Source organism: Lepidochelys kempii, chromosome 7 (assembly GCF_965140265.1).
Source record: "Lepidochelys kempii isolate rLepKem1 chromosome 7, rLepKem1.hap2, whole genome shotgun sequence".
NCBI lineage: Eukaryota > Metazoa > Chordata > Testudines > Cheloniidae > Lepidochelys > Lepidochelys kempii.
Window position 1 is genome coordinate 33,353,347 of NC_133262.1, and position 23,949 is coordinate 33,377,295.

The 23,949-nt window shown below is 56.3% G+C and overlaps 1 protein-coding gene across 1 annotated transcript; it reads left to right on the forward strand.

The window, feature by feature from the left end:
* Positions 1–11,048: 11,048 nt before the first annotated feature.
* Positions 11,049–16,760, forward strand: KCNK7 (potassium two pore domain channel subfamily K member 7). The gene is made up of 4 exons (XM_073354849.1): positions 11,049–11,589; positions 14,334–14,729; positions 15,273–15,528; positions 16,382–16,760. The coding sequence occupies exons 1-4, from the start codon at positions 11,265–11,267 to the stop codon at positions 16,446–16,448; spliced, it is 1,044 nt and encodes a 347-aa protein (XP_073210950.1). The 5' UTR covers positions 11,049–11,264; the 3' UTR covers positions 16,449–16,760.
* The last annotated feature ends 7,189 nt before the right edge of the window (positions 16,761–23,949 follow it).

Below are 23,949 nucleotides of genomic sequence, written 5' to 3' on the forward strand. Positions count from 1 at the left end.
GGATAGGAAACAACAGCGACAGCTTGGGCCAGAAATGAGAATGGAGCGACCTGAGCCCCAGTCCCTGCCCTTACTCCCCCACAAGCAGCCAAATTAGCCCAATTCCATGATTTTTTCAACAGCCCTGCTTCTGCCTCCCCGCTTCTGGAAATACCACCATCTTGGACTAATTTCACCATTTCTATGAACGCCTGATTTACACAAGGCCTTAGCCCTGGTCTACACTAGGACTTTAGGTCGAATTTAGCAGCGTTAAATCGATGTAAACCTGCACCGGTCCACACAATGAAGCCCTTTATTTCGACTTAAAGGGCTCTTAAAATCGATTTCCTTACTCCACCCCTGACAAGTGGATTAGCGCTTAAATCGACGTTGCCGGCTCGAATTTGGGGTACTGTGGACACAATTCGATGGTATTGGCCTCCGGGAGCTATCCCAGAGTGCTCCATTATGACCGCTCTGGACAGCACTCTCAACTCAGATGCACTGGCCAGGTAGACAGGAAAAGAACCGCGAACTTTTGAATCTCATTTCCTGTTTGGCCAGCGTGGCAAGCTGTAGGTGACCATGCAGAGCTCATCAGCACAGGTGACCATGATGGAGTCCCAGAATCGCAAAAGAGCTCCAGCATGGACCGAACGGGAGGTACGGGATCTGATCGCTGTTTGGGGAGAGGAATCCGTGCTATCAGAACTCCGTTCCAGTTTTCAAAATGCCAAAACCTTTGTCAAAATCTCCCAGGGCATGAAGGACAGAGGCCATAACAGGGACCCGAAGCAGTGCCGCGTGAAACTGAAGGAGCTGAGGCAAGCCTACCAGAAAACCAGAGAGGCGAACGGCCGCTCCGGGTCAGAGCCCCAAACATGCCGCTTCTATGATGAGCTGCATGCCATTTTAGGGGGTTCAGCCACCACTACCCCAGCCGTGTTGTTTGACTCCTTCAATGGAGATGGAGGCAATACGGAAGCAGGTTTTGGGGACGAAGAAGATGATGAGGAGGAGGAGGTTGTAGATAGCTCACAGCAAGCAAGCGGAGAAACCGGTTTTCCCGACAGCCAGGAACTGTTTCTCACCCTAGACCTGGAGCCAGTACCCCCCGAACCCACCCAAGGCTGCCTCCTGGACCCAGCAGGCGGAGAAGGGACCTCTGGTGAGTGTACCTTTTAAAATACTATACATGGTTTAAAAGCAAGCATGTGAAAGGATTACTTTGCCCTGGCATTTGCGGTTCTCCTAGATGTAGTCCTAAAGCCTTTGCAAAAGGTTTCTGGGGAGGGCAGCCTTATTGCGTCCTTCATGGTAGGACACTTTACCACTCCAGGCCAGTAACACGTACTCGGGAATCATTGTAGAACAAAGCATTGCAGTGTATGTTTGCTGGCATTCGAACAACATCCGTTCTTTATCTCTCTGTGTTATCCTCAGGAGAGTGAGATATAATTCATGGTCACCTGGTTGAAATAGAGTGCTTTTCTTCAGGGGACACTCAGAGGAGCCCATTCCTGCTGGGCTGTTTGCCTGTGGCTAAACAGAAATGTTCCCCGCTGTTAGCCACAGGGAGGGGGGAAGGTTGAGGGGGTAGTCACGCGTTGAGAGGAGGCAAAATGCGACCTTGTAACGAAAGCACATGTGCTATGTATGTAATGTTAACAGCAAGGTTTACCCTGAAAGAGTGTAGCCACTGTTTTATAAAATGTGTCTTTTTAAATACCGCTGTCCCTTTTTTTTTCTCCACCAGCTGCATGTGTTTCAATGATCACAGGATCTTCTCCTTCCCAGAGGCTAGTGAAGCTTAGAAAGAAAAAAAAACGCACTCGCGATTAAATGTTCTCCGAGCTCATGCTGTCCTCCCACACTGACAGAGCACAGACGAATGCATGGAGGCAAATAATGTCAGAGTGCAGGAAAGCACAAAATGACCAGGAGGAGAGGTGGCGGGCTGAAGAGAGTAAGTGGCGGGCTGAAGAGAGTAAGTGGCGGGCTGAAGACAGGGCTGAAGCTCAAATGTGGCGGCAGCGTGATGAGAGGAGGCAGGATTCAATGCTGAGGCTGCTGCAGGACCAAACCAGTATGCTCCAGTGTATGGTTGAGCTGCAGCAAAGGCAGCTGGAGCACAGACTGCCACTGCAGCCCCTCTGTAACCAACCGCCCTCCTCCCCAAGTTCCATAGCCTCCACACCCAGACGCCCAAGAACGCGGTGGGGGGGCCTCCGGCCAACCAGCCACTCCACCACAGAGGATTGCCCAAAAAAAAGAAGGCTGTCATTCAATAAATTTTAAAGTTGTAAACTTTTAAAGTGCTGTGCTTAAAGTGCTGTGTGGCATTTTCCTTCCCTCCTCCACCACCCCTCCTGGGCTACCTTGGTAGTCATCCCCCTATTTGTGTGATGAATGAATAAAGAATGCATGAATGTGAAGCAACAATGACTTTATTGCCTCTGCAAGTGGTGATTGAAGGGAGGAGGGGCGGGTGGTTAGCTTACAGGGAAGTAGAGTGAACCAAGGGGCGGGGGGTTTCATCAAGGAGAAACAAACAGAACTTTCACACCATAGCCTGGCCAGTCATGAAACTGGTTTTCAAAGCTTCTCTGATGCGTACCGCGCCCTCCTGTGCTCTTCTAACCGCCCTGGTGTCTGGCTGCGCGTAACCAGCAGCCAGGCGATTTGCCTCAACCTCCCACCCCGCCATAAACGTCTCCCCCTTACTCTCACAGATATTGTGGAGCACACAGCAAGCAGTAATAACAGTGGGAATATTGGTTTCGCTGAGGTCTAAGCGAGTCAGTAAACTGCGCCAGCGCGCCTTTAAACGTCCAAATGCACATTCTACCACCATTCTGCACTTGCTCAGCCTGTAGTTGAACAGCTCCTGACTACTGTCCAGGCTGCCTGTGTACGGCTTCATGAGCCATGGCATTAAGGGGTAGGCTGGGTCCCCAAGGATACATATAGGCATTTCAACATCCCCAACAGTTATTTTCTGGTCTGGGAATAAAGTCCCTTCCTGCAGCTTTTGAAACAGACCAGAGTTCCTGAAGATGCGAGCATCATGGACCTTTCCCGGCCATCCCACGTTGATGTTGGTGAAACGTCCCTTGTGATCCACCAGAGCTTGCAGCACTATCGAAAAGTACCCCTTGCGGTTTATGTACTCGGCGGCTTGGTGCTCCAGTGCCAAGATAGGGATATGGGTTCTGTCTATAGCCCCACCACAGTTAGGGAATCCCATTGCAGCAAAGCCATCCACTATGACCTGCACATTTCCCAGGGTCACTACCCTTGATATCAGCAGATCTTTGATTGCGTGGGCTACTTGCATCACAGCAGCCCCCACAGTAGATTTGCCCACTCCAAATTGATTCCCAACTGACCGGTAGCTGTCTGGCGTTGCAAGCTTCCACAGGGCTATCGCCACTCGCTTCTCAACTGTGAGGGCTGCTCTCATCTTGGTATTCATGCGCCTCAGGGCAGGGGAAAGCAAGTCACAAAGTTCCATGAAAGTGCCCTTATGCATGCGAAAGTTTCGCAGCCACTGGGAATCGTCCCAGATCTGCAACACTATGCGGTCCCACGAGTCTGTGCTTGTTTCCCGAGCCCAGAATCGGCGTTCCACAGCATGAACCTGCCCCATTAGCACCATGATGCATGCATTGGCAGGGCCCATGCTTTCAGAGAAATCTGTGTCCATGTCCTGATCACTCATGTGACCGCGCTGACGTCGCCTCCTCACCCAGTATCGCTTTGCCAGGTTCTGGTGCTGCATATACTGCTGGATAATGCGTGTGGTGTTTAATGTGCTCCTAATTGCCAAAGTGAGCTGAGTGGCCTCCATGCTTGCCTTGGTATGGCGTCCGCACAGAAAAAAGGCGCGGAATGATTGTCTGCCATTGCTCTGACGGAGGGAGGGGCGACTGACAACACGGCTTACAGGGTTGGCTTCAGGAAGCTAAAATCAACAAAGGGGGTGTCTTTACATCAAGGAGTATTTCAGGCAGGACTTCACGGAGGGTTCCAATAAGAAATGGTGCACCTAAGTTATCGTTCTTATTGGAACAAGGAGGTTAGCCTGGCCTCTGATTGATACATGGCTAGATTTACCTCGCTGCACCTTCTCTGTGAGTGACTGCAGTGTGACCTAGAAAAATGAGTCCCCTAGACAGGGGAGGGGGGAAGCAAATGAGTACAAAACAAATCTGGTCTATTTCTTGTTTTGATCCACTCCATCTATCTTTTACATCTTTGGCTGGCAGCAGACGGTGCAGAAGGACTGCATGCCATCCACATCTCATGGCTGCTCGGCAGAAGATGGTACAGTACGACTGCTAGCAGTCCGTATCGCCTGCCCGCTCACCATAAGACGGTTCAATAGGACTGACTGCAGGACTAAAGAGAATGACCTGGTCAAGTCACTCCAAATTTAGTCCCTGCGCCCATGTCTGCCCAGGCGCTCCCAGCCGACGTGGCCAGGAGCACCTCGGACATGACGATGACGGCTACCAGTCGTACTGTACCGTCTGCTACCACAAGGCAAGGGGTTGCTGCTACTGTGTAGCAATGCCGTACCACGTCTGCCAGCACCCAGGAGACATAGGGTGACGGTTACCTGAGCGGGCTCCATGCTTGCCGTGGTATGGCGTCTGCACAGGTAACTCAGGAAAAAAGGCGCGAAACGATTGTCTGCCCTTGCTTTCACGGAGGGAGGGAGGGAACGGGGGCCTGACGATATGTACCCAGAACCACCCGCGACAATGTTTTAGCCCCATCAGGCATTGGGCTCTCAACCCAGAATTCCAATGGGCAGCGGAGACTGCGGGAACTGTGGGATAGCTACCCACAGTGCAACGCTCCGGAAGTCGACTCTAGCCTCGGTACTGTGGAAGCGCTCCGCCGAGTTAATGCACTTAATGCACTTAGAGCATTTTCTGTGGGGACACACACACTCGAATATATAAAACCGATTTCTAAAAAAACGACTTCTATAAATTCGACCTTATTCCGTAGTGTAGACATACCCTTATTTGTGTCCCTTGCTAGGAGTAACTCATTCTGTGCCTTAGCCTTTCTGCTTTTGTTCCTGCCTGTGGGTGCCAGTCTTTTGTATTAATTCTTAGCAATTCAGCCATGTTTCCACTGTTTGTCAGATTCCCTTTTGATTTTCAGGTCATTAAAGAGCTCCTTGCATACAGAAACATGCCATTATCGGGCCCATCAGATCAGAACCACAGCGGTATTGCAAAATGTGTCCACAGACACACTAGACAACCCACCCACAAACTGACACAAAACACACCCCATGCAGCATAGGAACACCCCCCCACCCCAGATACACAGTTCAAACAAACTCCTCCCATACAGACACACCCACTGTTTCACCCACACAATAATCTCAACCCAAACCCTTCTGTTAAGACATGCCTTCCCCCAGGCACAGACAGAGCTGCCTTCCTAAGCAGTGCCCAGGGTCATACCATGCCAGCGTAGCTCTGCTCCTGTGCCACGCTGAGCATGGCAGCACCCCTTAGGCTGGGTGGTGCTGGTGTGGGCCTCTCTCTGCCTGTGGGCTACCAGGGACCCACGCAGAACAGGGCAGTTGTTGCAAATTAACCCCCTCCCCACAGTGCAGGATCTTCAAGGCAAACGTCTCAATTTTTCAGAAGAGCAAAGCCGCAGGGAGTCTGTCTGCTCCTGGTCTGCCCAGTCCGTGAGTCTGTCTAGTACACATCTGACACCAGCGCTCAGGATCTGGGGAAGGCGAGGCCCTGGGCCAGCCTGACCTGAGCAGTTTTCTTCTTTGAAAACAGTTCTTTGTTGCTCTCAGATCTTCATGATAAAATCTCTGTTACACAATAAATAGGATTGAGGGGTACTCCTATAGCGGGGGGACGGTGAGGGCTGGGATAGCAGGGAGCTGTGGGTTGGGACTGAGGGCACTGGAAGGGCTGGGGTGAAGGAGCTGAGGGCTGGGATAGGTCAGGATTAAGGGGCCCTGACAGAGCTGGGGCCAGGGGGGAAGCCCAGGACTGGGATAGCAGGGGGCTGTGGGTCAGGACTGAGGGCATTGGTCTAGGGTAGTAGGACCTGTGGGTTGGAATTATGGGGCACCGACAGAGCTGAGGGGGAAGCCCGGGGTTGGGGTAGCTGGGGGCTGCAGATTGGGATTGAGGGGCACTGCAGAGCTGCTGTGGGGGGAGCCCGAGCTTCACTAGGGAGGGCTGATCAGACCTCCCTTGCCCTGGGAAAGGCTGGGGGAGACAACCACCCACAGCGGACGGGGCTGAGAGGCAACAGCTAGGCCCAGAGCCCCCTCCTTTGGCAAGCAGAGCGGGGTTGGGGGGCGGTTGCCATGGAGATGCTGGCTCTGGCTCAGCCCTGGCCCAGCCCGGTGTAGATGCAGGTGTCTATGCAGGTCGCTGCGGCGCCGGAACCGCCTGGTGCAATGGGTGCAGCCGAAGTTAGCCCGGTGGGAGTCGGGACTGATGCCTGGCTCCGGGCTCTGGTTCTCCTTGGCTGCCCCCTGTCCGCAGGGTTTGTGCCAGCGCCGGTGGGAGGCCAGGTTGGCCAGGCAGCCGAAGGCCTTGGGGCACTGAGGGCAGCGGTACTCCAAGCGGGCCAGGCCTGAGCAGCCGTGCCGGGCCAACGAGGGTGGGTCGCTGTAGGCCTGGTGGCACAGCTGGCACACAATGGCTCCCTGCCCCGAGGAGGAGGGGGAGGCTGCCGGCAGCAGGGGATTCTGGGGCAGAGGGCAGGCTGCTGGAGTCCCACTTGCACCAGGGGGGCTCCCCTGGGTGGGGGGCAGTGGTGTGGGGCAGCCTGGAGGCCAGGGGTTGTCACCAAGGGGCTCAGCTGAGGGGGCTCGGATCCGATAGGAGGCCGGGCCTGCCTTGTGGGTTCTCTTCACCAGGAAACCGCGGGGCATTGTGGGCACTAGGGGCTCTCTAGTCTGGATCTTGATGCCAGGTCTGGGGGCTCCCTCAGCCTGTAAGAACTTCACTGTTGTCAGCCCTGGGGGCTCTCACAGCCGGCCTAGCCCTTGGTTCTGGTGGCTCCCTCGGCCCGTCTGCAGCTCGCTGCCCGTTCTGGTGGCTCCCTCGGCCCGTCCGCACCTCGCTGCCTGTTCTGGTGGCTCCCTCGGCCCGTCCGCACCTCGCTGCCCGTTCTGGTGGCTCCCTCGGCCCGTCCGCACTTCGCTGCCCGTTCTGGTGGCTCCCTCGGTCTGTCCAGCCCTCAGTGCTGGTTCTGGGGCTCCTTTTGCCTGTCCAGCCTTTGTGCCAGTTCTGGGGTCTCCCTCAGCCTGACTGGACTTCAGCATTGTCCACACTCTCTTCAGTCTGTGTGTCCTCTGTGCCCCTATATGCCCTAGCCCTATATATAAAGCCCCCGCCCTATTGTGCAGCCCCACAGCTCCAGATGGTCGGGCTGGGGAAGCCAATGGCTGTGGGGCTGGCAGCAGGGTTAGGGGGTCCCCAGGGAGTGGGGGGCAGTGGCAGATGGCAGGTGCCCCCACACGTGATCCCTGCCTGCACCAGACACAAAAGGACCCCCTATTATAGGCACAGCACGTGCTGGGGGGGTTCCAATGAGTCATCCCCCCAGACAGAGAGTTCACACTGGAGGTGGGCTGTGGGGTAGGAGCGGGGGGTGGAGGGGGGAGGAATTAACGCTTCACTGCACCCCTGAGATGCACATGGGGAAGGAGGGAATTCTGGTTCAGTTTCTAAAGGGGATCAGGCAGGCAGGCGTGGGGGGGGGTATATATATCAGAGTTGTATCAAACCCAGATTCCACCCAGCCCCCACAGCCTATAGGACAGGATCGCCCCTTAAGGTTTATTTCCCCTGCACACTCTGTGAGTGGAGAACCATCCCCCTACAGTCTCCGTGCCCCACAACCCCAAACCGGGGTGTAGGCTTGTCCCCTGCAGTCTAGTATCTATGTGGTGTCATTTATTCATCCACACAGGCAGTCATGTTAGTACTGTTTGTCATCATGTTTTATATTAATAATTTATTTTTAAATATACACTGTATGAGCTCTTTGTTATACTTATAAATTGTTTATGGTTTCTTAACATTAAATTTGTCCTTAGTGACTTTTAAAAAATGTATTATCTCTCCACTTTATTATGTCTGCCTTCCTGTATTTTGTTTCTTCTTATTATGCATTTCCTTTTTATTGGGTTAATTTCATTTTTATTTGTTCACATATTTTCTATTGCTTTCCCTGTTGTAGTTAATGTTTCTTATTTATTTCATTAACTGATTTTAAAATATATCTTATTGATTTTATTATTGTATATATTACATTTTATTAATTATCTCGATCATTCCATTTATTATTTTTGTTTTTATTAATTATATTGTGTATTATATTTTATTAAATTGTATCATTTAATTTTATCTGATTTATTATTATAGTGATTTTATAATTAATTATATTTTATTAGTGTTTTCTTTAATTGATTATAGTTATTGATAGATTTAATTGGTATAATTTTATTATATTAATTTATAGCAATAATTATCCTTTATGTTATACATTTTATAATTATTAATTATTATAATTATTTTATTGTTGGCTTATCATTTAATGTTATTGTATTTTATTATGTTTTAAATGTTCTATTTTATATTTATGTTTATTTTCATATAATTTTGTTAATATAATGTAATTATTATAATAAAATAGCTTTATTTCAGGCTCAACTTTATCACAAAATATCAATTTATTTCATTAATTTTATAACTAGTAATTGAGACTATAATTGTTTGTTTTATTTTGTTGGTAATGTTTTTATGTATTATTTTACTGTTATATTTATTCTTTAATTATATTTATTTGTAAATTTTATTATGTATGATTTGTCATGGGTTAATAATGTAATCATTATTTTATTAACATCTTGATTAATTACTCTATTCATTAGCGATATTGTGTGGTTGTTCTTTTATTTATTTCATTACAATAATCTTTCAGTTCCTTGTTACTTCATCTCTGGATTCTCCAGCACAACATCCCAGCGAGGTATCATTTCCTCATTCTCAGTTCATTATTGGTTCCCAATGATCCTATTAATCCTTACCTCTTGTTTCTGCACTGCCCTGTGAGAAATCCTCCCCCGCCTCAAAACACACACCTTTTGCCTGTGGGACTCATTGCCACTAGATTTCCATTCAGCCTTTTTACAAAAAAAAAAAAAAAAGAGGGGGGTGGATATAGCCACCATATCCAGAGTTAGACGAGATAAAAAACAATCAGTGGTTCCATCTAGCCTGGTCCTGTGGCTGGCTTAAAACCCACTCAGGTCTGGGATAATTTGTTCCTGGGAAAAGGTTCCTCCAGTCCTGGAGTTTGGCTGAGATATTAGCTACAGCACTACTGAACTATACCTCAGTTTCCCACAGTTTTGGTTGGGGTCCAAGCTGCAGCAACACTGAGCCTTGCCTCAGTTTCTCCAATTTTTGGTGGAGTCTAAGCTTCAGCAACACTGAGCTGTGTCTCAGTTTACCCAGTTTGGGTTGGGGGTGTGGGTCTAAGCTTCAGTGGCACTGAGCCATGCCTCAGTTTTCTGGAGTCTGGCGGAACCTTTACCTGGGGCTAAATTATCCCAGAGCTGCCAGGTTTCTGAATCCAGCAGCCACGATACTGGGCTAGATGGGCCCAGTGGTCTGATCCACCCCAGGCCTGGTGTGAAGCACGTGTGAAATGCTACGAGCTCGGCCACACTCTTTCCATCTGCACAAGTGGCCTCTGCATGTGGCCAGTGGTCCCCAGTGTGGGACAAAGGCCCTGGGGGCAAGGGAAGGGCATGGCTGTTCTAGGAGACAGGATGGGATCACTGCACCCATTCATTTTGTCCCTGGAGCGCAGGTCTTCCCTGTTGAACGGCTGCTTCCCCTGGTGCCAAGTGGGCATGCAGCATGCCAGGGCCTGGGATTGGGCCCAGGATGGGAGGTGATTGGGGCTCGGGGGGGCCAGACAACATTGCCCAAAGAGACCAGCTGCTTTACCAACGATTATTGCAAAAGATCCCAGCTGTCTCCCCGGTTTGTGTAGGGGGTCACTGTTGGTTTCAATTCTATACACACACCCTTCCAGTCCCTGGGGGTGGAGGGCGGCTTCATACCCCACTGACCCCCTTCCCCAACGCCGGCCACTTTCAATAGCCTAGCCAGACACATGCCTGCTCTGACCTCCTGTAACCCCCATGCAGCTGCTGGGAGCAGACTCTCCCTCCCCCCAGTCAGTCCTCCCCACCCCGTTTGGGGCACTCAAGGGTTAACCGTTTGTATGCTGGGGTCTCTGAAATTTGCTGGATATTTTGTGCAGAAGAACCTTGCCCGTAATCGGGGAGCAGAGAAGGGTTTTGTGGTTGGGGGGCTGCAGCAGCACACCTAAGTTCACATCCCATCTCTGCTGCCGATGTTATGCAGGATCATGGGTGGGTCCCCGCATCTCCCCTGCGCTGCAGTTTCCCTCATCTGCAGGGTTGCAAACTCTGACCGAAGCTAGTCCAGGAGACTCCCCCCCCCCCCCCCCCACACGATGTAATGTCATGAATTGTACCCTACCTATTACAATCTGCTCCACTGCTTCCAATAGTTACCAGGAGATCAGTGCCAATGCCGGTAGGGCTGGCAACCCTACCCATCGGTAAAATAGGGAATGATCCTGGTTTTGTCTAATCTGACTGGGGCTGGAGCTGTTCAGGTCAGGGGCTGCTCTCCCTGGGGGGGTCTGTGCAGCACCTGGCAGAGATTGGGGTCCCCACTGCTGCAAAGACCCACAGGGAGAAACAGCCTCTGCTCTCAACAGCTCCCAGTCTGACGAGGCACCGGCTGGGAGGAGAAACTGAGGCACTGAATGAGGGAGACTTGTCCAAGGTCAGCAGCAGAGCCAGGCGTGGAACCCAGATGTCCTGGCTCGCAAGGTCCTGCTCTAACCACTAGACCCCACTCCCCTCCCCTCGCTGGGGTAGAGCCCAGGTGTCCTGGCTCGCAGCCTCCCCAGGGGGCTGGTTCTCTGGGTTCAGGGCACTGAGGGAGTCGATCCGACTGCAGGGTCCCTTCCGGGGGTTTCCGCAGAGGCCGGATCCGGGCAGGCCGGCGCCGGAAGGGTTAACACCCCCAGCTCAGCAGCTGCGGCAGGAACCGGCTGCACCCGCCTGGCCCGGGGCCAGGCAGCCCCACCTGCGGCAGGTGGGGCCCGGCCAGGGAGCAGCAGCCCGGCCGCTGCCCCAGTCCCCTGCGCCCGGCCCGGCTGGCCCCATGGAGCTGCCGGCGGTGCCCCGGCCCTGGCGCTACTGGCTGCTGCTGGGCTCCTACGGGCTCTTCCTGCTGCTGGGCGCCGCCGTCTTCGCGGGCGTCGAGGCGCCGCGGGAGGCCGGGCTCCGGGAGGCGCTGCGGGGCGCCAGGGCCGGCTTCCTGCGCCAGCACCAGGGCTGCGTGTCGGAGCCCGGCCTGGAGCGGCTGCTGGAGCGGGTGCTGGGCGCCGACAGCTCCGGGGTCTCCGCGCTGGGCAACGTCTCCGACGACGAGAACTGGGACTTCAGCTCGGCGCTTTTCTTCGCCGCCAGTGTCCTCAGCACCACGGGTAGGGCCGGCCCGAGGCGGGGTGAGGGGCGCCGGCGGAGCTGGCAGCGGGGAGCCCAGGGTGGGGGAGCGGGCTGGGAGGGAGGGGCACTGGGGGGGGGCGAAGGGAGCCCAGGGTGGGGGAGCGGGGGGGGCGGGCTGGGAGGGAGGGGCACTGGGGGGGGCGAAGGGAGCCCAGGGTGGGGGAGCGGGGGGGGAGGGCTGGGAGGGAGGGGCGCGGGGGGGGAGGGCTGGGAGGGAGGGGCACTGGGGGGGGCGAAGGGAGCCCAGGGTGGGGGAGCGGGGGGGGGAGGGCTGGGAGGGAGGGGCACTGGGGGGGGCGAAGGGAGCCCAGGGTGGGGGAGCGGGGGGCTGCGGGCTGGGAGGGAGGGGCACTGGGGGGGGCGAAGGGAGCCCAGGGTGGGGGAGCGGGGGGGGGCGGGCTGGGAGGGAGGGGCACTGGGGGGGGCGAAGGGAGCCCAGGGTGGGGGAGCGGGGGGGGAGGGCTGGGAGGGAGGGGCACTGGGGGGGGCGAAGGGAGCCCAGGGTGGGGGAGCGGGGGGCTGCGGGCTGGGAGGGAGGGGCACTGGGGGGGGCGAAGGGAGCCCAGGGTGGGGGAGCGGGGGGCTGCGGGCTGGGAGGGAGGGGCACTGGGGGGGGCAAAGGGAGCCCAGGGTGGGGGAGCGGGGGGGGGCGGGCTGGGAGGGAGGGGCACTGGGGGGGGCGAAGGGAGCCCAGGGTGGGGGAGCGGGGGGGGGAGGGCTGGGAGGGAGGGGCACTGGGGGGGGCGAAGGGAGCCCAGGGTGGGGGAGCGGGGGGGGGAGGGCTGGGAGGGAGGGGCACTGGGGGGGGCGAAGGGAGCCCAGGGTGGGGGAGCGGGGGGGGAGGGCTGGGAGGGAGGGGCACTGGGGGGGCGAAGGGAGCCCAGGGTGGGGGAGCGGGGGGGTGCGGGCTGGGAGGGAGGGGCACTGGGGGGGGCGAAGGGAGCCCAGGGTGGGGGAGCGGGGGGGGGCGGGCTGGGAGGGAGGGGCACTGGGGGGGGCGAAGGGAGCCCAGGGTGGGGGAGGGGCACTGGGGGGGGCGAAGGGAGCCCAGGGTGGGGGAGCGGGGGGGTGCGGGCTGGGAGGGAGGGGCACTGGGGGGGGCGAAGGGAGCCCAGGGTGGGGGAGCGGGGGGGGTGCGGGCTGGGAGGGAGGGGCACTGGGGGGGGCGAAGGGAGCCCAGGGTGGGGGAGCGGGGGGGGGAGAGCGGGGGGGGAGGGCTGGGAGGGAGGGGCACTGGGGGGGCGAAGGGAGCCCAGGGTGGGGGAGCGGGGGGCTGCGGGCTGGGAGGGAGGGGCACTGGGGGGGGCGAAGGGAGCCCAGGGTGGGGGAGCGGGGGGGGGCGGGCTGGGAGGGAGGGGCACTGGGGGGGGCGAAGGGAGCCCAGGGTGGGGGAGCGGGGGGGGAGGGCTGGGAGGGAGGGGCACTGGGGGGGGCGAAGGGAGTCCAGGGTGGGGGAGCGGGGGGGGGGAAGGGCTGGGAGGGAGGGGCACTGGGGGGGGCGAAGGGAGTCCAGGGTGGGGGAGCGGGGGGGGGAAGGGCTGGGAGGGAGGGGCACTGGGGGGGGCGAAGGGAGTCCAGGGTGGGGGAGCGGGGGGGGGGAAGGGCTGGGAGGGAGGGGCACTGGGGGGGGCGAAGGGAGTCCAGGGTGGGGGAGCGGGGGGGGGGAAGGGCTGGGAGGGAGGGGCACTGGGGGGGGCGAAGGGAGTCCAGGGTGGGGGAGCGGGGGGGGAGGGCTGGGAGGGAGGGGCACTGGGGGGGGCGAAGGGAGCCCAGGGTGGGGGAGCGGGGGGCTGCGGGCTGGGAGGGAGGGGCACTGGGGGGGGCGAAGGGAGCCCAGGGTGGGGGAGCGGGGGGGGGCGGGCTGGGAGGGAGGGGCACTGGGGGGGGCGAAGGGAGCCCAGGGTGGGGGAGCGGGGGGGGGAGGGCTGGGAGGGAGGGGCACTGGGGGGGGCGAAGGGAGCCCAGGGTGGGGGAGCGGGGGGGGGAGGGCTGGGAGGGAGGGGCACTGGGGGGGGCGAAGGGAGCCCAGGGTGGGGGAGCGGGGGGGGAGGGCTGGGAGGGAGGGGCACTGGGGGGGCGAAGGGAGCCCAGGGTGGGGGAGCGGGGGGGTGCGGGCTGGGAGGGAGGGGCACTGGGGGGGGCGAAGGGAGCCCAGGGTGGGGGAGCGGGGGGGGGCGGGCTGGGAGGGAGGGGCACTGGGGGGGGCGAAGGGAGCCCAGGGTGGGGGAGGGGCACTGGGGGGGGCGAAGGGAGCCCAGGGTGGGGGAGCGGGGGGGTGCGGGCTGGGAGGGAGGGGCACTGGGGGGGGCGAAGGGAGCCCAGGGTGGGGGAGCGGGGGGGGTGCGGGCTGGGAGGGAGGGGCACTGGGGGGGGCGAAGGGAGCCCAGGGTGGGGGAGCAGGGGGGGTACGGGCTGGGAGGGAGGGGCACTGGGGGGGGCGAAGGAAGCCCAGGGTGGGGGAGCTTGGGGGTGCGGGCTGGGAGGGAGGGGCACTGAGGGGGGCGAAGGGAGCCCAGGGTGGGGGAGCGGGGGGGTGCGGGCTGGGAGGGAGGGGCACTGGGGGGGGCGAAGGGAGCCCAGGGTGGGGGAGCGGGGGGCTGCGGGCTGCGAGGGAGGGGCACTGCGGGGGGCGAAGGGAGCCCAGGGTGGGGGAGCGGGGGGCTGCGGGCTGGGAGGGAGGGGCACCACCCCATCCCCCTCCCCACTGACTCTCTTCCCCCAGGCTATGGCCATACGGTGCCCCTGTCAGATGGGGGGAAGGTATTCTGCATCTTCTACACCCTCCTGGGACTCCCAGCCACTCTGCTCCTGGCCACCTGTCTTCTGCAGCGACTCATGGGGCTGCTGAGCCACCGGCCTGTTCAGTATCTCCACACCCACTGGGGCATCCCTCCTGGCCACGCAGCACTGGGCCACGCAGCTACCATGGGACTGAGTGTGCTGGGGCTTTTCATCCTGCTGCCAGCCCTCTGCTTCTGGGCCCTGGAGAAGGGCTGGAACTTCCTGGAGTCCGTCTACTTCTGCTTCATCTCACTCAGCACCATCGGACTTGGGGACTACGTGCCAGGTCACAGCAGCCCTGCCTCACTGCGCCATCTCTACAAAATCAGCATCACCTGTGAGCCATTCTCCAGGCAGTCACTAGGGGATGCGGTGCTGCAGAGAGTGGGGGGACTAGCTCAGCAGAGGGCCCTGTGCTGCAGGGAGGGACATGGGGGCCTCAGTAAGGGGCGCTGTGCTGCAGGGAGGGACATGGGGGCCTCAGTAGGGGGCGCTGTGCTGCAAGGAAGGGGTGGGGACTCTGTAGGGGGCGTTGTGCTGCATGGAGGGACATGGGCGGCCTCAGTAGGGGGCGCTGTGCTGCAAGGAAGGGGTGGGGACTCTGTAGGGGGCGCTGTGCTGCATGGAGGGACATGGGCGGCCTCAGTAGGGGGCGCTGTGCTGCAGGGAGCAGGGTGGGGACTCTGTAGGGGGCACTGTGCTGCAGGGAGCAGGGTGGGGGCTCTGTAGGGGGCGCTGTGCTGCAGGGATGGGGTGGGGGCTCTGTAGGGGGTGTTGTGCTGCAGGGAGGCAGTGGGGTCAGTAGGGGAGCTGTGCTGCAGAGGAAAGGGGAGAAATCCCATCTCAGCACCCTGATCATCATCTCTTCCCACGCCCCCAGGTTACCTTCTCCTGGGGCTCCTAGCCATGCTGCTGGCCCTGGAGACCATCTATGAGCTGCGTGAGGTCCACAGCCTTGTCCGATTCTTTGCCCCCACACAAGCCCCTGCCTCCCCCTCCAATGAGGACGATGACCGGCTGGAGATCCTGAGCCGTGACCAGCTGGGCCTGGCTACTGTCTGTGGGGCCCCCCCCTCTTGGAGTCAAGCGGACAACGAGGCAGATGGGAGATCGGCGCCCCCTGACGGCCCCTCTGGGTAACCTCAATGGACAATGTGTTGTGTCCCCCGCCCCCCCACCTCCCTTCATGCATCAATAAATGAAACTGTACAGAATAGACACTGACCATGGGCATGTGGAGTGCGGGTGCCAAGCTGGTACTGGTACCATTGTTTTGTCCCAGGAAGGGGTGGAGAATATGGGCTGGATGAGCCCATTGATCTCATTGGGGGAGGGGGAGATACAGGGGTGGCTGATCCCATGGGTTGGATCTGGGCAACAGAGAGGGGAGACACTGCCATGGAATGGCCCACAAGTGTGACCCAGAGTGGGCAGTGGAGGGGGAGATACTGGGCTGGATGGGGATGGGTAGACACCTAGTACCCTCAGAGTAAACAAGCTGCCCTCCTGTGTCCTATCCCCCCACCCCCAGGAATTACCCAGAAGCTGCTAAGAGCTGTTGCCCAGGAGGGGGTAAGTCCTGGACCCTGTGCCTGTCCCGGAGCCAGGCCAATGCCAGCCTCACAGACCAGGGGAGCAGCAAAGGCCACCAGGTATCTGGGCCCTATGGTCACTCCTACCTCCTGGCCCAAGGAGTTGAAAATTCCCTTCCCAGAGGGGTACAGCTCTGGAAGGGAGGGGGTCTAATAGGTTAGAACAGGGGGTACTGGAAGCCTGGACTCCTGGGTTCTAATCCAGGATCTGCACAGTCCAATACAGGTAAAAAGTTCCTAATGCCAGTGTGACGAAGTGGGGGAGTTTCTTGTTTTCCTTGTTTTCTATGGGGGATTTGCTTGGCTTTCCTAGGGTTGGCAAGCAGGGGGGGGTGGGACTCAGTTTCCCTAGGTGCTACGGGTTCAACAAGGTGATGGGAGAGGGAGTTTGTTACAGAGGACCAGCGAGGGAACTTGGGAGCTCAACCACTGGCGTGGAGAATGGAGACCCCAGCGACTGGTAATCTGTGACCCGGAGGCCCAGCTCAGGAGTCACAGCCGGGTCTGGCCAGTGGGAGGACAATGGGCTGCGAAGAGAGAGGAGGCCCAGGCAACCCTGTGTACCTGGAGAGAAGACAATGGACAGAGGCAGGGCTTGGGGCTGGTGATATCAGATGCCCAGCTGGGAAGCAGGGGAGCTCTGGGCTGGAGAGAAGGAGCAGGCAGAGCCCACCTGGATGCAGGAGAGACTTGGATATGCTGTGCTGAGGGAGGCCAGGCCTGAGGCCCTGAGAGTTTCCTGTGCTGTGTTCAACGCTCAATAAACCCTCCTGTTTTACGCTGGCTGAGAGTCACTCCGGTCTAGAGAATAGGGTGGCATCATCCCCTTTGGGCGTGGAGGCCCTTGGGGTCCAGAGCAAGTGGGGCCCATGGCAAGAAACAGGTGTGCTAAGGCTCAGAGAGGTGCGGCTCCAGGAGGTGGAGGGGCTTAACCCCAAGAGAGAGTGGACCCCTGGGAAAAGGGCTGTCTCACTGAAAGGGGCACACACACCCCCAGACCGCACGGGGCCAAGAGTGGGCACGATCTGTGAGTCCGTGACAGCCAGTTACAATGTGGTGGTGGTTTATTTATTTTTATTTTTTTTAATAACTCTTGCAAGGAAATTCCTGGGTGGGGCACTGCTGTGGAGGAAGCTTGCAGTGCTGCACTCATCCTTTCCTTTCTCAGGTGAGCACCCCCATGTGCGGATCCCCTCGCCGGACAGCATTGCTGGGCCTGGGCCACAGGGAGGGTGCGGGGTGGGGCCCTGATGGTGGCTGGCATCCCCTTGTCCTGGGTATGGGAAAACCACTGTGCCCGGCTTGCCCTGTCTGCCTTGGATGTACACCCCTCTTCATCACATGGCTCAATACCATCTGGAACTGCTTCTTCCTTCTCCTCTATCCTGCTGGGCACAGCCCGCTCCCCCATCACCCCCAGCCAAGACCAGAGAGTCTGGGGAGGGAGGGCTGGCAGCCAGGACTCCTAGGTTCTTCCTAGCTCTGGAAGGGGAGTGGAGTCTACTGGGTTAGAGCAGGGGTGGCTGGGAACCAGGATGCCTGGGTTCTGTCTCCAGCTCTGGGAGGGGTGTGTATGGGGGGAGAATTAATCTGAGCTAAATGTTCACTGTAATTTCCCTAACACACTAATCCTGGAGCAGGGGAGTTAAACTAACCAAATCCCCCACAATCCCTTGGAAGGGACATGGGGGGAATGAGGGGGGGGAGAAGCTGAGGGTCCAGGGGGAGGGACAGTCAGTGCAGTGGAGGAGACACCCCACCGCTAACCACTGCCCATCCCCAGTGGGAGAGAACACAGGAGTTGGGTTCTCTGTAGGCACCATCCTGTTGGTCGGTGGCACTGGGTTACACCTGGGGCTCTGGCTGTAGGGTGGTGCTGAACAGCCTTGAAAACTGGAATCATAGAAATGGGATGAAATGTGATAATGCAAAGTGCAAGGCCGTGCACAGGGACTAGCGACAAGAGCTTTTCCTATAAGCTGGGGACATCTCCCGAGGAGAAAGATCTGGGTGTATTGGTCGATCACAGGATGACTATGAGCTGCCAGCATAATGGGGCCGTGGAAAAGGCTAGTGCAGTCCAAGGATGAATGAGGCGAGGTATTTCCAGTAGGGACAGGGAAGTGTTAGGACCCTTGTACAAGGCACTGGTGAGACCTCATCTGGAATACTGTGTGCAGCTCTGGTCTCCTGTGTGTAAGAAAGGTGAATTCAAACGGGAAGAGGTGCAGAGAAGGGCTACTAGGACAGTCCAAGGAATGGAAAAGAGACTCAAGGAGCTTGGCTTGTTTAGTCTAACCAGATGAAGGCTGAGGGAAGATCTGATTGCTCACTATAAACACATCAGAGGAGGGAAAGGAGTTATTTAAGCTAAGTGCCAATGTGGACCCAAGAACAAATGGCTATAAACTGGCCATCAACAAGTTTGGCTCCTAATTAGTCAAAAGGTTTCTAACCATCCAAGGAGTGAAGTTCTGGAACAACCTTCCAAGAGGAGCAATGGGGGCAAAAAACCTAACTGGCCTCCAAACTGAGCTTGCTAAGTTTATGGAGGGGATGGTATGATGGGACTGTCTACAATAGCGTGTGGCCCTCCATGACTGATACTAGCAAATCTCTCCAAGGGCCAGTGATGGGACATTAGATGGGGAGGGCTCTGAGTTACTACAGAGAATTCTTTCCCAGGTGTCTGGCTCGCGGGTCTCGCCCCACATGCTCAGAGTCTAACTGATTGGGTTGGGAAGGAATTTTTCCCTGGGTCAGATAGTCCCTGGGTTTGTTTTTGTTTGTTTATTGCCTTCCTCTACAGCATGGGGCATGGGTCACTTGCTGGTTTGAACTAGAGTAAATTGTGGATCCTCTGTAACTCAAAGTCAGTAACTTAGCCAGAGGTTAGGGGCAAATGATGGGGAGGGGGCGGGGGGCGAGATCCTGTACCCTGCAATGTGCAGATCAGACTAGGTATCATGCTGGTTCCTTCTGGCCTTAAAGTTTGAGCCATAGCCTCTGCTCTGCCTCAGGTGAGCATCAGTCCTCCATCCATCCCCACACGCGCCTCTATCCAGCTCCACGGTATCTGGGCCTGTTCATTGCCCTCAGGAGGGTGGGGGGGGGATTTCATGTCAACTCATCGGCTCTGGAGAGGACCATTCATCAGAGGCCTGACTCCCTTCTCCCCCCCCGCCCCCACAACCCCCATTCCCTCCCAGAGCTGGGATAGAGCCCAGGAGTCCTGGCTCCCAACCCTCTCCCCTTGCTCTATTAGACGCCACTGGGTTTTTCTTCTTTTTTTGTTTTTAATGGTGAAGCAGACTTGACTGAATAGTCCATCGCCACCAGCAATTATGATTCCTCAATACTCAGCGGTTTATACGGTCTTGCTTTGCCCTGTGCCCTTCGGGTAATGTAACGACGCCCTGCTGCCACTGCCCCATTTCCCTGCTATTTTTACTAAATAATAATGTAACTTTTGTTGCCTTAAGACATTAGAATGCCTTTATCAAAGCCCTTATGTACCCATCACAGGTGATTCGTTTCTTCCGCCCATCTAGTGCGTGTCTATTTATTCAAAAAAGATTTTTGTTTAAGCCCCAGTGGTCAGTTATCAGGCTAAACAAAGTCACTTCATTGTCCTAGGTCAGGCCCTTAAGAACGGCCTTATCCTCAACTGTAGGGCACAAATCAAAAAATCTCCTTTCTCTTCTTTCATTAGCCCCAATTTTTTTGCCATTCCTCTTTTACATTCTTCTGTACGAGACTTTTGAATTCCTGTTCACTCAAGGGCATTTCTACGGCAACCCTTCCGTTTCATATCATGTTTTTAGCTGCTTTCTCATGATCAGAACTTCTATTTTGTCAGTCCCAATGAGACGTGGGACATGGCTATGTTAATGTCAATGAAACGCCCATGGTGATCCACAAGCACCTGGAGAACCATTGAGAAATACCCCTTTTGATTAACGTAGTTGGAGGCTAGGTGGGCTGGTGCCAGCAGTGGAATATGCGTCCCATCTATCGCCACTCTGCAGTTAGGGAAACCCATTTGTGCAAAGCCAGCCACAATATCATGCACGTTACCCAGAATCACAATTCTTCTGAGCAGGATGTGATTAATGGCCCTGCAAACTTGCATCAACACAATTCCAACGGTCAACTTTCCCACTCCAAACTGTGTAGCGACTGACCAGTAGCTGTCTGGAGTTGCCAGCTTCCAGATTGCAATAGCCACCCACTTCTCCACGGGCAGGGCAGCTCTCAGTCTCGTGTCCTTGCGCCGCAGGGTGGGGACAAGCTCCTCACACAGTCCCGTGAAAGTGGCTTTTCTCATCCGAAAGTTCTGCAGTCACTGCTCGTCATCCCAGACTTGCGGGATGATGTGATCCCGCCACTCAGTGCTTGTTTCCTGAGCCCAAAGCCGGCGTTCCACAGTGGTGAGCATGTCCGTGACTGCCACAAGAAGTCTCGTGTTGTATGTGTTACTCGCATCAATATCGCCAGAGTCCTCGCTGTTAGTTTGGATCTTAAGGAGTAACTCGACTGCCAAATGTGACATGCTGGCGAGACTCGTCAGCGTACTCCTCAGCAGTTCGGGCTCCATTCCCACAGACCGAAAGGGAAGCCAGAGTGTGCAGCACAAAAAACATTGAAAGATGGGGTCAAATGTGGACAGAAGCACAGGGATTGCTGGGATGTGAACCGATGCATCACGGGGCATTGGAACAGGACCCAGAATGACCAGCACCCCCTGCACCCTTCCCACAAGTCACAGCACCAGAATGGGAAGAGGGGCTCTGTGGGATAGCTACCCATCATGCACCACTCCCAATGCCACTGCAAGTGCGCTTGCAGCTGTCAGTGTGGACACACTGCAGCACTTTCCCTAATGTGCTCTCCGAAGGCTGGTTTAACTCACAGCGCTCTACATCTGCAAGTGTAGCCATGCCCTTAGGCAGGTCTACACTTAAAATGCTGCAATGCTTCAGTGAAGACGCTACTACACTGACAGGAGAACTTCTCCATCAGTGAAGTTAATCCACCTCCCTGAAAGATGGTAGCTATGTGGATGGGAGAAGATCTCCTGCTGACATTGCGCTGTCTACACGGGGAGATAGGTCAGTATAAGTGTGTCACTCCAGGGTGTGGATTTCTCACACTCCTGAGCAATGTAGTTATAGCGAAGTTTATAATGTAGACTGACCAGGGCTTAGCCTGAATGTTTCTGATGTCTTGGCATGTTTGTCTGCCCACAGCATGGATTCCAACTTTGTCTTTGTTCTTTAGTTGTTTGTTTTTAATAATGCTTTGTGCTATTTCCTTATTACTTTTTTACTTTGTTAGATCTCTACTATTGATTGTCTTTTTTGCCTTTTTATAAGCTTTGTTCCATTCTTTAGCTATCATTTTGCACAACTCATTCTACCATGGAAGGGAGGGTATTGTTTTGGGATATGTACTTCAGTATCCTATTTAATAGCAACAGCTACAGTAGCCATAATTCCTTTATTACATCGTCATTGAAATTCTCTGTCATCACTCTCACAATGAACAGTCACAAAATCAGTAACTTACTTGTAAATAGTTCCCAGGTAGCTTTCTGAAAATACAAGGGGGGGTCATTTTTCATTACCTTCAACTCACCTCATCCTTGAAAAGTAATAAGTGTAGGCAAATGATCACTCCCATTCCTTCCTCCTTACACATTTTCCAGTTGCATCTACTTGCAATATCTGCTGTTATAATTCCCAGGGCTAAGCAAGAAAAACGGTCATCTGCTGCATTAAATCTAGTTGGGCCACCATCGGTCAAAACCACGAGATAATTTTCAACAATAAACCCTTTCAAGCATGCGCCACTGGTCTCAGCTGCCGGTTAACGTCACCTAATCGTATTGCTTTGGCTAGGGATCTTGTTATTATAATGTTTTGGTTTATTTCCTTCCTCAGCTTTGTTTTTTGCTTACTTTGCTTCTGGGTTCTGACCACAAAGAAGGGAGAAATGCTTGGGGTGCTGCAATTTGCTTGGGTCCCTGCCTATCAGGAGTGTTTGAGCTGGGTTTAGCTGTGCCTCTGAGCATGACAGGAAAGGATCCCTGTATAAAAGCCTCTGTGAAAGCAATAGGAAGCCATCTGCCAGCAATGCTCTCTGGGGCTGACGTGGTACAGCTGTTGTGGGCTGGTGGCTCTTTTTTTGGCTACAGTTTTTGCTGCATTTAGTATTTTTTATTGTAGAGGCTGCAGATGTCTCCTGGGGAGAGCGAGGGTGTATTCCTTCCCATCCCAATCTATGGCGGGGGTAGGGGGCTTTTCACCACCATCTCTCAATACGAAGAGAGGACTGAGAGTCAGGACTCCTCATTTTTGTGTGCCTTTGAATAAACCACCTGTCTTCGTGCATCAGTTTCCCTATCTGTAAAACTGGGACAATACCTTCCATGAGGTAGGTTACCTTTGCTTCATTATTGCACCTGGGGAAGGGGAGGGTGTACTGCTCCGAGGATGCTGGTAAAGTCACCATGACATTCCAGTGTAAGTGTGTACAGTTGTTTAGCCCCAAGGCTCCTGGTCTTCCATTTCCAAGCTCAGGCACGGGGGGGGGGGGGGGGGGGCTGTTTTTCTCGAATGCGAGGCGGGACCGTGCCTGGCTGGCGGTGCCCGCTCTGAGCCCCAGCAGCAGCATCCCGTGCTGGGCACAGGCTGGAGGACCCCTGCAGCCATTCCGGCCCCCAGGGCGTTTCCCTCCCTGCTAAACCTCCCTCCCCCCGCATGAGATTCCTGCACCCATGGGGGTTAGAAATCGCCCCCCCCCGGTGGATCCTCGAGGCTGGGCTCTGCCCTGGGGGCTGAAGCGCTGGCTCCATTAACCTCGCTCGGGGGAGGTCCCAGGGGCAGCCCCAAGTGTGAAACATCAGGACGGGGGCTGTGGGGGGGTAATAGGAGCCTATATAAGAAAAAGACCCCAAAATCGGGACATCTGGTCACCCTTTGGCCTCCCCAGAGCCCCCCTCTCCGCGGAGGAGTGGATCACGCCAACCCTGCTCGAGCCACGCTCTCCCTCAGCGCAGCACCCACCAATCGCGGGGCTCCTGCTGGGCGAGCCCGCCCCCGCCAGACGGGCGAAGCGGCGCATGCGCCCTGAAAAAACCAAGGCCCGGCGCGTGCGCTCTTAGAAACAGACCCCCGCCCAGCCGTGGAGCCAGACGGGGACTCAGCTCGGATTGGTCGGGGCGGCGGCCAATGGGGCGGGGTATAAGCCCGGAAGCGGCCTACGCGGGGGCGAGCGGAAGTTGCTGCTGCACGCGGAGCCAAAGGAGAGGCGTAAGCCGAGGCAGCGCGGGTGGGTTTGACGCTGTGACCCGTTTCTTGGCGCGGGCGCTGGAGCAGCAGCAGCCCCCCCCCCCAGCCCCGCACATTTTAACCATCGTGGGGGCGGGGGTTACTCTGGCCTGGTCTGTTCGTGACTCACTGACAAGGTTACTGGGGCTCAGACAGGGGGAGGGCGGGAGTTAGCCCGGGCGTTTCAGACCCCCAGTAGGGGGCTCAGGCATCCAGCAATGGGCACCCACTGCTCCGGGGGGGGGGGGGGGGAAGGTGTCAAGCAGAGAGTCTCTGAAGATGACTTAGAGCCGTGGTACTCAACCAGGGGTCCAGGGCCAGCAAGAGACTTGCTGGGGCCCAGGGTAGAAAGCCAAAGCCCCACTGCATGGGGCTGAAGCAGAAGCTACATTGCTCAGGCTTTGGCTTCATCAGAGCTCTTGTGGCGGGGGGGGGGCGGCTCAGGCAATTGTCCTTATAGCATGTTGTTGTTGCTGCTGCTTGAAAAAGGAAAAGGTCGGGGAGCGCCCCCCCCCCCCAACAAGTAAACATTTGTTCCTGGGTTCACCTGTATGTTACCATCACTTTTCACAGTTTTAAACTACATAAATAAATTACAGTGATTTGTGCATGTGCATATTTACTTGTTATTCCT

What these genes read in the sequence shown, in the direction of transcription:
- KCNK7 (XM_073354849.1), top strand. Translation starts at nt 11,265, where the DNA reads ATGGAGCTGCCGGCGGTGCCCCGGCCCTGGCGCTACTGGCTGCTGCTG. An exon ending in CAGTGTCCTCAGCACCACGG is followed by an intron (nt 11,590 to 14,333) that starts GTAGGGCCGGCC and finishes CTCTTCCCCCAG; the next exon opens with GCTATGGCCATACGGTGCCC. An exon ending in CCCCCTGACGGCCCCTCTGG is followed by an intron (nt 15,529 to 16,381) that starts GTAACCTCAATG and finishes AGTTTGTTACAG; the next exon opens with AGGACCAGCGAGGGAACTTG.